Genomic DNA, 16415 nt, shown 5'->3' with positions numbered 1-16415 from the left:
CTAGTGTGCAAAACCTGGAAGGATTTTTTTTTTTATTAATTTACTTTTAATAATAAAACAAGATGATCTGCAAGTCCAGGCAGCCAAGAGAGAACAAGCTAACACTACAGAGAATGGCACCAACTGGGATTTAAACTCAGACCCTTCTTTCTGTAAAGTGACAGTGATAATCACAGTAAATATATACTGATGCACTTTAAATCTGAGACAAAAAAAACATGAATATTTGCATAATCCAATGTTTTGTACTGAATGTTTATTTCCCACTTTACATTGAGGAAAAGTGTCATCTCTACCTACAGGTGTTAATTCCTTCTTTTCAATAATAAAGCAGAAGGCAACAATTTAAAAACTTTTAAAACATGCAATTCCTTGGATTAGTGATTAATTGTGATTTTTATTAATGTAGTGATCAATGAAGAATTAAATCAAGAAACGACATCAGCTGTCACATGGTGCAACATTATGATGCTTGCTCCACAGCTCGCATCTGAACGTCTCCAATCTGAAAGAAAGGTGTGAAAGTTATCTAATTTTGGAGAAACTACTGACATTTCAGGAAAAAAATAAATAAAATGAAAAACTATGTCATAAAAAAATTATATAAAGCAAGTAAATAAAGAAAAATCAAGTACCTGCACATGAGGAGGGGCACTTAGGATGTAAGTAACAGCATTAGCCACATCAAGTGCTTCCAGTGTCTGTCAAAAAGGATGAGCTAAATTATTAATTACTCTTACATTTATATCAAGAGTACAGCGGAAAAGCAGAAATATTTTACCTTATACTGAGAGTAAACACCAGCAGCTTTCTGTACATCACCACTGAAGAGCCGCAGAGCAAACTCTGTCTCCACTAAACCAGGAGAAATACACTGCAGCAAGAAAGACCAATGTGTTAATCTAGATGTACAAAGCTTCACTGTATGGTAAATGATGGTGCTCATATGTTGGGCTGTGCTAAACTGATCAGCCTGGGATGAATTTAATGAAACACACTCCAGAATGAATGAGTAGAAAGCATTTGTTAACCCCTTATGATGCAGACATACCGGTCCCAGTACATGACTACTAATCAATAATATTGCAGCCATGTGTGCAAGCCCCTCCGTTATGAATGCCCACAATATACACATCAAATGAAAGCTCAAAGTCTCGTCTTTCCGATGATATAAACCAATTTGACACGCAACAACCACAGCACTAACACTAAAGCCTTTTTTACAGAAAAGCAGAAAGTTTAAATGTTGACTTTCCTTACCTTTGAGGGCTCTCTATAGGTCAAACATCAATATTTCCCATCAAGATTGGTCTCATTCTGTCCGTACAGGTTAGGCAAGGACAAAAAAATATTTTTCTGTGTGTTCTAAAGTGTATAACTTTTTATCAGTAATACTTACAGTGATTCTGATAGCTGTGGGTGAAACTAGAGAGTGTTACCTTTACAAAGAGCCCAAGCCTGTACTTACAATCCAGAGGGTTCAATAACAGCAGTAATTCTAATTTGGAGAGGTCATATTACTGGCGTTTTTGCCAAAATGACCCCGCTTGATAAGGGGTTAAAGACAGAGAGCGATGAAACCTTACTGAAGCTCGGATGTGAGAGTTGGCTTCCTGCAGCTCCTGCCTCAGGGCCTCAGTCAGGGCAGTCACAGCATATTTGGTGGCCGTGTAGAAATGGATGATAGAATTGGGAATCACACGATGTCCACATATGCTGCAACAGAAGACATCTCTCAAGATGTTAACTTAGATCAGCATTTACCAGCAGATACTGGAATGATGTTACAAGGAAAATTACCAATGATGGTGGGTGGCTTGTACTTTTAAAATCATTTTTATGGAGCCAAGACAGACATATATCTTGTAGCTTGTACATTATCTGTGTGTGTATACAACTACTGATGAAATTTACAAGTACAAATTAAACCTACAAGTATTTATTCTATACATCTGAAGCTTCGGTACCTGACTTTGGTATGTCTAGCTGAATACTCGGTGTAATTGCTCTGTTTTTGCTGATGAATCAGATTTTTCTAACTGCAAACTAAGAGAAAGAGGACTGTAGCTGGAAATATACATATATTTTTTTTTTATAAAACTCAGGTTCATGATTAACCTGACTGAGACAGAAATATGAGGCCAAAAGACAAAGAGTTTCTTCCACCACCTTTATTTACTCATCAGCAGGTGACAAAGTTTGGTCCTTGTCAGATTGGTAGCAATCTTTTCTATAGAAAGCTTGTTGGGCTCTGATTGGTTCTGTTCTTGTTCTGTCACCATACGCATCCTGACCCCCAACAGATAAGAAAATCTAAATCTACCAGAAGTTTCTTTTCACAAACTTGACCATCCTGTCCATCATTGGTAAATAAATAAATAAATAAAACTACACCTGTTTATGTTGATGATGTGCCCATCGTCAACATTTCTTTCTTTCATCGATTGGTACGCTTCACGTGTGCAGATACTCAGTGCCAGAACATTAACCTGCAAAGGCATAAACAACGAAGACAATATCTGGAAGGGTGATACGGATTAAAACAGCAAGTAAACTTTACTTTGAATTGTTGTTTGTGCACAAGAAAGTATTTTAGACCATTTAAAAAAAACTGAATAAGTCAGCATAAAAAGGTTTTGGAATCAGTTTTCTATTTCTGTTAACTTTTATTGTTCGATTTGCCTTGTGCTGTCGTTGGGAGGTTGATTTATCTGATGAGCTGAAGGTTTACTGATATAAAATTATGTCATGTTGTACCATTTTTTACTTTATGAAGTCTTTGATCTGTGATTACCGACCTGTGTCACCAGTGGTAAAGTGTGAAGTAACTTGACATGGTGAGTAAATAATCAATGAATAGATTTAATATGTAATCCAGAAATGAGTGCAGCGGCCCATAGCAGGCAGCATGCAAATGTTTATAAAAGCTAAAGTTTTAAGTTGATTTCTGGAGGAAATAGTACCTTCCTGGGTTAAATAAATCACATAATTAAAATGAAATAAGCTGGATTTTATTTTTAAATCTCAAAGCAACCAGAGGTTTTTAAAAACAACACTGCACTCTTACATCCAGCATGTTCTTCCAGCCCTGGGTTTTGCCACTCAGTAGAGACTCTGGGTGAGCCAGGCCGGCGTTGTTGATGCACACATCCACACCTTTGTGCTGAGCTTTGATGGCTGAAAACATGGACTGAATCTCCTCCTCATTGGTCAAGTCACATTTGATAGGCACCAACACACCACTGTAGCCTGCACTTTGACACTCTACAGCCAGTTTCTGCAATGAGACAAAGTTTATGGTTTTAGTTTTTTTTTAATCAGACATGTCAGTAAAAAGTTTCTATATTAACTAAAGTACTGTAAATCTGTATATTTTAGAAGGAAAAAATTATTAACACCAATTCCTTAACTTAAAATGTAAACAAACAGTGGCTTTTTAAAATTATTTCAATGATCTAACATAAATATCTGGTGTAATTTGAAGGGAAATATTGTCAGAACTGGAACTTTAAATTTAGAAAATGTTTTTGTCCGCAGATAATAAGTCACACAGGTGATGATGTTTTTTACCTTTTCATCTTCATTTAGTGACTGATTCTGTATGAAAATGCACTGCCTCATCTTTTCCTTATAATGTTAATATTTGATTTAATTTCCCTTTTATGACAGTAGCGCAAATATGATTTAACACAGGGTACCAGGCCATAAGAAAGATCCTTTGTTAGGATTTACTTAACCTCTCTTCGAACCACAGTCACGGTGCGCTTGGTTTTTCCAGTCATCTGATCTTAAAAATGTACAGTTTATGAAAGCATTTCATAACTCAATACATAATTTGTATTTATTTCTTGAAAATTAATGAAAGTGAAAAATAATCTTTCTGTGGTAATCACCTGGATAAGAAACTTAAAAAAGTTATTAACCTGCTATATATTTAATCCATGTTAGAGTTCAAGATAATTGGACATAAAGACATTTTGAAGTTCTCTGATAGAACAAAAACCTTCTTTGTCTTAAGAATCATCATCTGGCCATCATCAATGATTATATTCCAGATTAAAAAAAAAACAAACAAACAAAAAAAACAACATGGTGCCATGGATGACAAAGTAAAAATAAAACAGCATTATTCTTTCAATGAGGTTGTGTTATTTTGTTTTTACTGCTGTGATTGAAAGGTATTTAAAAAGTAGGACACACTCAGGATCACTCATCACAAGCTCTCTGTCCATCATCTATATACAAACAAAACTTTATTTTACTGGCAACATTTATTACTGTTCTTTTTGTTAATAGTTAAAAAGTTATGACGGTCTTCATTTAATCTGTAAACATAGGGACTGATAACTAGCCAGGAAATTAATTCCACACATTTTAATGAGTTCTTTTTAATGACATTTGCAGCCCATAAATATGATTTATTTTTATCCTTCATTGGTCGTTTGAGTTTCTAATGCTGATTGACCAATTTTAGATCTTTAAAGCAGTTCTCTGGTTTAATATTTGCAAGTGCCTTTAACATAAACAATGAATAATGTTTTAATATCCAGCTGACATAAATCTCTGAACTTTGATACAACTTTTTACTTTTCGGTACATCTTCATTAATAAAGAATAATGGAAGCAGCCGTCAGTTACATAAAACTCCAATTATTTCACTGTGCTCAACAGACCACATTAATATCTGCTATCAGATGACAGTCATGTGATGCAGCTGTACTAAAAAAATTAATTTTTAATTGTTTATTTTTGTGAAGCATAGTTAAAAACGTTCTGTGTGCAGTTAACTCTAAATTGAATGAATAATGTAGGAACATGTTTATGGATTTCAGTTTACTTAAGAACACCTAAAATCTTAAAAAAAAAAAAAAGAAAAAAAAAGAAAAAAGTTTCCTCTAAGTAAATAAAACATTGAATATGCCTATTCTATTGTTTACATCCTGACAACACGAAGTTACCAACAAAGATTATCCAACTTTTACTTTCTTTTTATAATTGAACCTAGATACTGTTCCAGTCATACAGCAGTGCATTTCGATTAATAAACAAATGCTTGTTCGCCCTTTATCCCCCTACTGTCAACAAACTTTCTGTTTGCATGTAACCAACTAAACCACAGGAGCCTGAGTTAATATTGACCAACTTTTTTGTACTTTATGCCACAGCTGAACAATATTTCCGATTTCAGCTGAAAACTGACAAAAGTTTTATTTTGCAGCAAACCTGTATTTTTTCCACGTCCCTGGCGCAGCCCACCACTTTCATACCGTACCGGACCAGCTCTTTGGCTATAGCCGCCCCGATCCCAACCGAGGCTCCGGTCACAAGAGCCACTCTGCCCTTCCAACGGTCCATTACAGCCGGGACACCTGTTAGAGACACTGACGGATCAAACACGAAGACGAAGAGGAGATTGTGTGACTGGCTGCACTGAAGCGTCAACACAGTGTGACTACTAGACCCTGAACGCAGCACGGACGAGTAGACGCAATAGGTTACGTCAATGTGTTGCATTCAAGACCAACTGTGTTATTCTTTATGGCCATAGACACTTTATTATGTCTTTGTTTATTACTGTATGTCTTGTTGGACAAGTGATTTATCACCAAACAGAGACCCAGATACCTCTTTATTTTCATTCATCATTCTCTGTACCGCTTAATCTATTATGGGTCGTGAGTAAGCTGGAGCCTATTCCAGCATTAACAGGTGAGAGTCAGGGTACACCCTGGACAGATTGTCCAGGACAGTTCACCAGTCCATTGCAGGGCAAACACATAGGGGACAAACAACCATACACACTCGCACACACTCCTAGGGAGAAATTTGAGTAATCAATTAATCTAACATGCATGTCTTTGGACGGTTGGAGGAAGCCGGAGTAACCAAAGAGAATCCACACATACACGGAAGAACATGCAAACTCCACCTCTTTATTTTATTTTATTTTATTTTATTTTTACACAAAACTGCTAACCTATTTAATTATTATTTTTATTTGATTTACATGCTATGCTTGTAAGACTTGTTCAGCTTTACAATCAAGTTAAGAAAAATATTGGAATTCAGTTATTCTTAGTCAAAATGAACATTTCATGTATACACAATTACGTTCTTCTTAACCCCAAATATTATTTCAGAGAAATCATAACTGTTTTTAGGGCACACTGTATTGCACAACGTTACATTCTACATAAGCACAGCAGAAAATTTAAAGGGACACCACCGTTTATTGGATGCTGGAAGAGAGAACACTGTCCTGATATCATATCAATAAACAAAAAAGTGGATTTGTAAATTATTTACATGCAAATTACAGTCATTTCCCACTTTTACGCCACAAATATCGTCATTCAAGAATAGTGACATTTTCACTAATAGTACCAAAGCTCTTAGATTTTAGCAAACACCCAGTGGGTTTATTACATGTGTTTATTACAAATTACTTTAGCATCAAACATCAATAACAACAAAATCTGAACATCAAAGTAAGGCAAGTTTATTTGTAGCACATTTTATATACAAAAAAGCTCAAAGTGTTTTACATAAAACTTTAAAAGTATCTCAAAGAAACATTAGAAACAGGAGAATTGCAAAAGGAGAAAAGAAATAAAGCTAAACAAAATCTTCACTCAGTCTAATGTTAATCAACCTGGCCTTCTACTTTTTTATCATCACATTTAAGTCCCCTATCTGAATGGTCTGAACAGAAACCCAGAATTGTTTACTTCCATTACACAGATTCACAGAATAGTCCTGAACACAACCTGCAGTTAAAGCCTAGACATACACTCCAAATATTCAATTCTTTTGTACACTTTTTTTTCTTCTTTCACAAATTCAGATTTTTCATCTTCAGAAATTTGCTTGTACGTATGCTGATATGGTCTAAAAATTCCTTTTATACCTTATCTTATCATCTTATCAAGTTCATGGTGTCATTTCAGTGGTAAGGTAAAATTATGTAGACAGTACAATATTGGACTTCTTTGTTTTGGTGCATTTTAAATGTTTGCTTATTCTGTCTTGTGAAGTTTGTCTCTTTGAGGCAAATACATGCAAGCCTGGGGAGAACAGACACTTCAAGTTAACTTTTTATCAAATATGTCCACACCTGTCCTGGTGTGTCATAATAGCGTGCATTATAATAATGATGCACTGACTTAACGTTTAGAAATACCAAAATCAGTAATTTAGGAGCAATAATGCAACATGGTTGTTATTCTGCATGTGATGTAATTTTGTTTTTATCGTGGTAACTACTTACATTTAATCCCACTTCCAAAAATTAGCCAAAACCACTATAATGCTCTTTGTACAGAAAATATTTTCTCCATAGGTAAGGTGGAGTTGTTGAGAAACAGACGATTTCAGCTGAGACCAACAAAGTATTACTTTAAGTTATGATCAATAATGCAACTGTATTAAGTGGAAACTGTGTTTTTAAAGGACTAAACACGGCAAATTAAATATAATCCGTTTGGTGGTTTTCTTATCGGACTTCTGTGCTCGTCATGGATAGACCATAATTAACATCATGTTAAGGCATAAAAGTGTCCACATGTGCACTTTGGACCAGGACACTCTAGGCTGTATTATTATTATTATTATTATTATTATTATTATTATTATTATTATTATTATTATTAAGTCAAAGTGTTGAGAAAATCAAAGAAATGTATGTTTCATTTTTACATTTAGCACCACTTATTTATTTCTACAAGTTTATTAACATTTTTAGAATTTTTTTTTGTTTGTTTTTTTCATTAATTTATTTCTTTAAAACTCACGATTAACAAATTATTGACTAATCCACACTTCTTAATCTGTTGTGATCTGTGAGTTTTGGTTCTGCTTTTTGTTTAGCACTTGTTGATTTCACTGTCTTGTTTTATTTTTTAGTCTGTTCTTTGTGTTTCTGTTGTGCCATCTCGAGTTCATAATTTCTTTCTTGTGGTTTCTTATGTTTCATGGTTTGAGTTTGTTCCATTTCTCTGAGCAGTCTGTGTTAATCCTTCCTATGTGAGTATTTAGTGTTCTGGTTTAATGTGTTTTTTTCTCTTTCTATTTTATTTTGTAGAGTTGGTCCTGTTGTGCGTTCAGCTCATTTTACTTCCTGTTCAGGTCTTCAGTTTCTCATTACCTCACCGTCTACTTATGTGGTCATTCGCTCCTTCTATGTAAACACTTCTTGGCTTCCTTTGCACATTTTTAGATTCTTATTCATCCTGTCCTATTTTGTCTTTATGTCACCCTGGCTGTACTTTTACAATCTGTTATAATTTTTGTTTACTTTTAGTTCAAGTATCATTTAAGTCCCTATAGTTTCTTAATTTAATATACCTGCCTGTCTCAAGGCAGTAGTTCTGCTTTTGGGTTTTTCCTCCTCGTGTACTTACAGTTCATGACAGGTTTTGATTTGTGTAGTCCTGCATATAAAGATGTATAAGGCAGATTTTCAGTTAACATTGTGTCCCAGTAAAATGTGGGCATACAATTCTCCAGGTATTGATTAACAGATTGTGTTTACACACAATGTTTTAGGCCAGTGGTGTCAGACTTTGGTCCTTGAGGACTGTTATCCTGCAGGTTTTTGTTGTTCCCAAACTGAAATTTATGGGTCATTGCGAAGAACCTGACAACAAACTGTTGGATCCATTTCATTTTAATCAGTCGTGTTGGAGCAGGAAAGCAACAAAAACCCGCAGGAAAGCAGCCCTCGAGAACCAGAGTTTGACACCCGTGCTTTAGACTGTTTTTAAAACCACTGCAACACAATAAAGCAGATACATTAGCTGTTAACTTACTTTACCTGCTGACTTTTGGTACATTTAACGGACTTGTGAAGATGTTAGCTGCTATAATCAGAATTTAATGTTAAGATCAAATGATGAGAAAAACACTTATGATGCAGATGTCCTGGAAACTGTGGGAGACTTCTAGCAGATAACTGAATATACAGCAAGAGATCGTTTTGTACAAAATAATTTTGCCAGTGCCAACTCATTTTAGACCCACTAGATGGCAGCACCAAATCAGACAATTCTCAAAACAGACAGCAGCTTTATTTTGTATTTTCAGTGTTTTGAGTGAATGAACATTAACTATATTTCCATATTTTGGAGTACTTTGGATATTTAACATTTTATTTATAACCTGATAACAAGCCAGTAGCCATGATGTAATGAGAAAGCTGGAAGTTATTGGCGAAAGAAGCTGGCATAATGATTTTTTGTACATACACCTGATAGATTAAGTTTCCTGTTGTTCCCTTGTAGGTCACTTTAATGCTTTTTCTTTATTCACTAAACAGCCAAACTACTTTACATATATGCATTCATAGCTGCCTTACTTTGGCAAAATAAATCTGAGATCAGTCATCAAAGGTAAAATATAATTTAATCAGGACAATGCAAGGATTATAGCCTCTCATGTCATTAGGTGCTGAGTTTCTTTGCACCTTGACGCTATCTATACCACCGTAAGTCACAGAGAAGATCACTGTGGATATAATCCCATGTTGAACAGGAATAGATGTCTAATGCAAGCACAGCCCATGGTGCAACAGTGCTGACATAATCTGCAGGATGCACAGTCATGTTCTAGTGGAAGAGATTCATTCCTTGTTATTAAACACAGAGATATATTAGCACAAGTCATTTAAGTATGTGTATGTTGTGCTTGGCTTGAGTTCTTGTAATTTTACTATCTTTAGCATTACAGTCTACTTCTTTTCTTCTTTTTTTCTGACAAGGACATCTTTTCTCGGTCTGAGCACATCACCCATCCCCCACTTCCTCTTATTTCATTTGGTGTGACTCTGAGGTTTAGGTTGTCGTGACAACGGAGGACACAGGCCGTCTCTACTCTGTTTGCAAAGTTTCTGTTGTTGCAAGCATATTGCACATTGGCTGCTGGGAGAGGGAAGCCTTGCACCACCATCCCCCACCCATACCTTGTCACATACGTGCAGGCGCGAACGAGTTCTCAGAAATATTACTGAGAGATGAAGCTCTTCCTGTTATCTAAACACAAAGTTTTAGATCTGCACAGTTGTAGTATTTGAGAATAATGCTGACAGGAATCATAATAATTTTGCTCACATATGGGAACTCAAAAAATAATTTGCAAGCAACCTCATCTAAAATGATTGAAATTAACTTGGCTGCTGCTTCAGGATGTAACTACATCAAAGCAGATGTCACCTTCTAACAGTATGCCCTTAAAAGGGATGCAGTCACGCTAAGCAGCAGTGAAGAAGGCTGTCAGGGCTACAAGGGTGTAGGCTTTGAATTTGCATATCTGCGTTTGTGTGTGAGTGCAACCTGATTAAGAATACTTCCAAAATTGTAATTAGTGCTTTTCAGAAGTGCTTTTAGGTTGTGAAACAGTCAACTTATCACTCTAATTAGTCAAATTAATCAGAAAAAATATACAATCTTGAGTGCAACATACATTTCAGTACACAGGATTTGAGGGACCCACTGACCTGCAGCAGCTTTCATATGTACTGTAATCAAAAGAGTTTATTCAAATTAACAGAAATCTAAAAAAAAAAAAAAAAGAAAAAAGGACAAATTCTTCACTTTAGTCAGAAGAACGTGTTCACATCAGTGCTCTTCTCACCAGTGTGTGTGCATGTGTGCGTGGGTGCACGTGTGCACACACACTTGTCTGCATGTCTAGTCTATGTGTGTGACTGTAGGAGCTTTTCCTGTGTGAACCACGTGGCTCAGACAGGGTTAATAAAAAGATCACGCTCACTTCTGGGTTTTCTCTCTTCTCTGGAGTCCAAAGGCTGGTAAGACCCTGACAGAAATCTGATAATTGCTGCTTTTATTTGTCGTTTGTTTCCACTTAAACTTCATATTTGCATAATTTACCATTATTGTCAAATGTTTTGGGTCTTTCTTTCTTAGTTAAAAAAATTAATTCAGTTAAACCTGTGAAAACCTGACTTTCACTAACCAGTTATTCCTCAGTGTTTGTGCCGGAGCAGCCAGATGCTACTGATGTACAGTGTTGTCACCCATAAAGTAGAAAGCACTACTAAACTTCACTACACAGTGTAGTGTTTCCTACTTTATGGATGAGTATACTGTTGGCTACAGAGAAAAGTAAAAGAAGAAACGGGCTGGACCATGTCAAAGTTTAAAACCATTATACTTTTGTCATTTCATTTTGCAATCTATTCTATCATACATTTACTATAGAATGATATTTCCATACAATGTAGAAAATAATATATTTTTTTGTTAAGTTTTAAAACCATTTGCTGTTTGTGGGGACAATAAAAGTAGGTAAGCTTTGTATGGACTCAACAGTTTATTGTCAGTTTCTGGTTTACAGCTCATGCCTTCATGACACAATTAAAGCAAAGTGAAATATTTTGTGCAAATGTTTAGCAGTGACATTTTTATATGAAAATTGCAGCAAAATTCAGAAACAAAGTGTTTTCCTGTATGAATGACTACATAAGAAATGAGCCTGTTATAGAAAACATATAACTGTATAAGGCAAAAATGGACAAACTATATTTATACACTCGGGTCTGCAAAATATTGAGACTAAAAGTGTATTTTTTTTAAGGCTAAAATGATCTATCCATTGCAATAAGGTGTATATATATATATATATATATATATATATATTTGTGAATTGTGTCTCTGAATACTGAAGTGTAGCATGATAAATAAAATAAAATTCATTCAAATGTTTTTTATTTTTATTTTTTAAAGATAAAATCATGAATTTTCTGTATCTATTTTTGAACCAAAACATTTGCAATTTTCATTGAAAACATTCAATAAAAGAACTTATAAGACAAATTGACTGCTTGATGACAGTTCTTCACTTTGCTGGACCCTCAGTGCTGATTCCGGCTTTTTTTTGTGTCATTTGCAATCTAATGTAGATTTAGCGCCACGCTATCATATAAAAATAAGAATAATAATAATAATAAAAAAAAAAACACATAGTTTTTGACACATTTTAACTATTTTACATGTAAAAGCTGCTTCTCCTCACTGTGTCTGAGACTTGGCATGTGTAGCAAATGTGTTAGAGCGGTGGGTTTGGCTAATTCCAGGGTAACAACTGCAGGAAATTTGATGGAACCAAACCTCGTCGCCCATGAAGATCACCCTAAAAGTAAAAAAGTTTTATTAAATTCAATAAAAGTTAAGCTTGATTGCTGACAGTAATCAATTTTTAGTCATTATGTATTGAATGCAGAGACATGGCTTACATAGTAAAATCCATCTTGATCCATATCTCCCAACACATAGATGATGTCTCCTGATCGAAAGCCAAGTTCAACCTGCAAGAGACCGAAAGCCCCTTAATTCTAGTAAAACTGTAGATTAGACATGATATTTTAGAAAATGATTGTGGTTAATTTTGTGTTTGTCTGCTGTGCTTACTTCACTGTCCATGTTGGGTGAGCTTTCCCATGGATCATAGTCAAATAAGGCCACCATTCTTCGTACAACCACATCATCAGGGATAATGGCTACTTCACTCAGTTCAGGCGTTAAAGACATACCTGTGTAGCAAAACATGCTTTAAAATAGCTTTAAAATTTTTTATACAAATGTAGCAATTTAATACTTTTAATTATTCAATTTTAATTATTTAATTGTACGATCTAAACTTTTGCAAACCTTTTATATGAAATTGTTTTATACAAACAGCCCTGCAGATGGCTTCTGAGCTGCTAGAGACTGATGAGTTCTGCTTCATTAACAATTGTGCTATCATAATTATTGGAGGTAGACAGAGCGTGGTTTCTCTGTGTTGATTTTCTGTGTATTACCCTCACGTTACATTCTCCAGGTATGTAACAGTACAGTGCTCTGCAGAAAGAGTGGGTTGATACCTGTATTGTCCACAGGGATAAACCCCTGCTGCATGAGAAGATGCTTCAGGTACTCATCGTCCACCGGAATTTCAGCCACCATGTTACTTGGCACATAACCGGAAAGACCACCTGATTCGCCATGATAGAAACCGTCACCGTCTTTGTCTCCAAACACCTAACAGATAAACAGCAGTCAGTTATAAACATTTTATGAAATGTTTTGCAGAAAAAGAAATATGCATGTAGGTTTCTCTCTCTTTGTTTTACATGATGCAGCTGCAGCTATATTGAGTGAATAAAAGGCGGTAAATCACATCAATGAGCTGGAAACAGGAAATGAAGAGACAAGTTCATGTCTTTGTACATGCTCAGCAAGCCTGAACCCTGCACAAACAGGAAACACCACCATGTTCTTTCAAATAACTTTTTCATCTGCTGAAATGAGGAAATACAACACGTGTCTCAGGGAAGTACCCAAGTATAAAAGTTTTACAGTGCTTGAAATGTAAAAGAAAGTCCTTACCTTTATAATCTGACCAGGCACAAAGGGCAGCTCCTCTGCAGCCGTTTCATAGTTAGGAGACATGGCAGCGGGATTGTAAGGGTAAAGTGCCACAAAGAGCCGGACGGTGGGAATGGACACCTGGCTCGCAGTCTCAAGTTCCCAATCTCTGAGATCCTCTGGAGTAGCAACCCTCACCTCATCTGGGTATATCAAAACATCCAACTCAAGCCTTGTCTCCATTTACAGCAGTAACAGTGGTCGACTGTCCACCTGGCAGACAGATGGCTGCTGTAGACAGCAGACCTCTCCTTATCTTCATCCTAATTTGAGGTAACTAAGCTAAGCAGAAGGAGCAGTAATCCTCTTTGTAGCAAGTAGATTCATCAGTTCAGCAAAGACTCAACACTGTAAGACTATAACATGCAAAGAAATTGAGGATTTAATTCTATATAGCATAAAGTCATTATTTTATATTTACCAACACAAAAGAGAAACATGAACATACATGTGGTGTCTGTTGTGTGAGTGTAAATAAAAAATGTTATGCTATTTTAGTCATTCTTCAAATGAGCTTTAAACCAAATTGGCCTCACGTTTTAATCCAAAACAGAGTAATGCCACCACACTTTTTATTTTCTTCTGTAATTAAAAAAAAAAAAGATGTCTCATCACAGTGTGTAAGCTGGATGAGAAGATATGTTAAATATTCTTTTAACCTGATTCCACCTCCTTCTCCTTACATGACTTAACCCAGTTTACATGTCAGTGAAAATCAGCATTTCCTGTCTTGACCTCTGTCCAGATTGGCAGGTGTTAATCTGCTCCTGTAGACGAAAGGGCAGCTGTAAGATTTACCTGAGTGTTTGTTACACTCAGTGAAAAACACAAAACAGGAAGTTGGATACATGTGCAAGAGCAACATTTCCACTATCTTCAGTTACATGTGAATGCAAGTGCAATTACTCCTACAATTTTTGAATGATAGAAGCTTGTAACTAAGGAGGCCTGGCTCCATTAACTTTGCTCTAATGCTTTTTTGTGATGCATTTTCTGAAAAAGCTCTATGTAGGCCTTGTTGGGAAAAATAAATAATTTTTTCCCCATGTGTAGATTGGGTGTTTTAAAGTCATGCATAGAAATCATACAACAGCTTTTAAAGGATTACAAATGGTCCTGACAATATAGCTTTGTTCATAATTTTACAGACCACCACAACAACCGGCCTTCTCAGGTTGCAGTTTTTGTAAAATGTATTTCCTTTAACGTTATTGCCTGGATTTAATTTCATAATTTGTTTTTCTTTGATTTCATTGAGTTTTGTGTTTGTTCACAAGTTATTTAACATACTTATATATAAAGTGTATAGCTTCAATGTTTTTCTTCTCAAAAGTGTTTCTTCTTTTGCCTCCTGTCTTTTAGTCTGTTCATGCTTTTGGTGAATAATTTTGTACAAATGTCTTAACAGGATTAAAGTTATCCTACACTTCACTGACTTTCTGGGGCAGTTTCTTGCACTTTTGCTCTCACAAGTCTTGAATGACAGTCCTATATTGTTCTGAAAACTGTAAGACCAACACCTGACATCACATCTAAACACGTCCACGCTCAGTCTCCATTTTGGCCAGAAGAGGGAGCTGTGAACAGCCCATGATGCAAGACACCAAAACAGCAGATGAACACGGCAAAAGAAACTTCTGTTCAGTGACACACAGGTTGGTGTGTGGTGCTGAATGTATAAATAATATATAAAAAAAACACACACACACACACACACACTACAAAGAAAAACCTGTTTTTAACCACACAAGAGTAAAAGTACATCAGTATAATGTAGAAGTTATTCATCAATTTAAAAACTTGAATGATAAATATTATGCAACTATCTGAATGTGGGCTTTATTATTCTTGTATTTGCAATAAACTTTTGAAGTCTGATAAGTTGGAGCATGTTGGAACAATTTAATCCTGAGTTGTAACTATTTATCAACATTATTGTGAGCTACTCTATTGAGTGTCTTTTTTAATTGCATCTTTAAATGCATCAGAATTTTGCATTTTTTTAAAAAATGCAAACTAATTCTGCACCACATTATTTGAGATGTGGGCCAGGCATAATATAAATAAACAAATATACCATTTTTGTGTGATAGATAATTACGAGAAGCTTAACATTTCCCTTCAAAGCCTCTTTAATCTGTAATCTGATTATTTTGATTGTGTAGCCTTGGTGTCCGAAAATGAATGTTTCATGTTTGCTGGACTCAGGTTTATAGTTGTGCCACAGATGATGAGCATACATCAAAATTCAATTAATTACAGTTTAAATTTGTGACTTGGAAAAGTGCTCACCCTCACTGGGATTTTTCCCATTTTATTTACAACCTGTAATGTAAATTAATTTTCTTGGTGCTTTTATATAATAGACCTAAACAAAACTATCGAGCTTGGAAAAAAGACAATTGTTTTCACCTCCCTTTGCCATGAAGCAGCTAAGTAAGATCCGGTTTGATCAATTACCTTCAGAGGTCACATATTTAGTGAAATGAAGTCCACCTGTTTGCAGTAAGCATCCGTGATCTCAGTACAGCTATTCTGAGAGGCTCCTGAGTCAGCAATATGGGGTGGCAGTGGTCTTCCTGTAACCCAAGGGTTGCTGGTTCGATCCCGGAGAGCTCATGCAGAGGTGTCCCTCAGTAAGACACCAAACCCAAAATTGCTTCTGATGGGTCGTGGTTGAGTGCCTTGCATGGCATACATGTAAAGCCTTTTGGATAAAAGCTCTATACAAGTACAGACCATTTACCATTTGCAATATAATCAAGAGACATCACCAAGCACGACCAATGAGCTCTCTAAACTGGAAGTTGTGGAGAAGGCCAAATCTGGGTGATGAAAAAAATATAGAAAGCCTTGAAAATTCATCAGAGCACAAATAAATATGCCATCACAAAAGGAAAAAGAAGATGGTACCTTCACAAACCTGTGCCTACAGAGAGCTGTCCATCAAAGCTCAGACAGAGCAAATGGGCAGTAATAACTCATGGTGTTGGT

The 16415-nt window shown here is 35.7% G+C and overlaps 2 protein-coding genes across 4 annotated transcripts; both read right to left on the bottom strand.

Moving 5' to 3' along the window:
* Nucleotides 1-239: 239 nt before the first annotated feature.
* On the bottom strand, nt 240-8429 carry LOC121646624 (dehydrogenase/reductase SDR family member 11-like). Of its 3 annotated transcripts, none has more exons than XM_041995730.1 (8): nt 8344-8429; nt 5224-5381; nt 3068-3277; nt 2395-2489; nt 1587-1716; nt 782-874; nt 636-701; nt 240-505 (listed from the first exon to the last, which is right to left on the bottom strand). In XM_041995730.1, exons 2-8 carry the CDS (start codon nt 5353-5355, stop codon nt 464-466), a joined length of 768 nt encoding a protein of 255 aa, XP_041851664.1. In that variant the 5' UTR covers nt 5356-5381; nt 8344-8429; the 3' UTR covers nt 240-463. The 3 variants fall into 3 exon arrangements, with proteins under 3 accessions (XP_041851664.1, XP_041851665.1, XP_041851662.1); XM_041995731.1 differs by having other exon boundaries at nt 5224-5369; XM_041995728.1 differs by lacking the exon at nt 8344-8429 and having other exon boundaries at nt 5224-5466.
* Nucleotides 8430-11255: 2826 nt separating this feature from the next.
* si:ch211-105f12.2 (RIMS-binding protein 2-like) lies at nt 11256-14271 on the bottom strand. The gene is made up of 6 exons (XM_041995010.1): nt 14157-14271; nt 13383-13564; nt 12878-13034; nt 12423-12544; nt 12248-12319; nt 11256-12144 (listed from the first exon to the last, which is right to left on the bottom strand). The coding sequence occupies exons 1-6, from the start codon at nt 14269-14271 to the stop codon at nt 12079-12081; spliced, it is 714 nt and encodes a 237-aa protein (XP_041850944.1). The 3' UTR covers nt 11256-12078.
* Between the last annotated feature and the right edge of the window lie 2144 nt (nt 14272-16415).

The sequence above is a fragment of the Melanotaenia boesemani genome, chromosome 9 (genome assembly GCF_017639745.1).
Source record: "Melanotaenia boesemani isolate fMelBoe1 chromosome 9, fMelBoe1.pri, whole genome shotgun sequence".
Taxonomy (NCBI): domain Eukaryota; kingdom Metazoa; phylum Chordata; class Actinopteri; order Atheriniformes; family Melanotaeniidae; genus Melanotaenia; species Melanotaenia boesemani.
The sequence above is the reverse complement of the archived record's forward strand: the minus strand, read 5'-3'. Positions and strand labels throughout refer to the sequence as shown.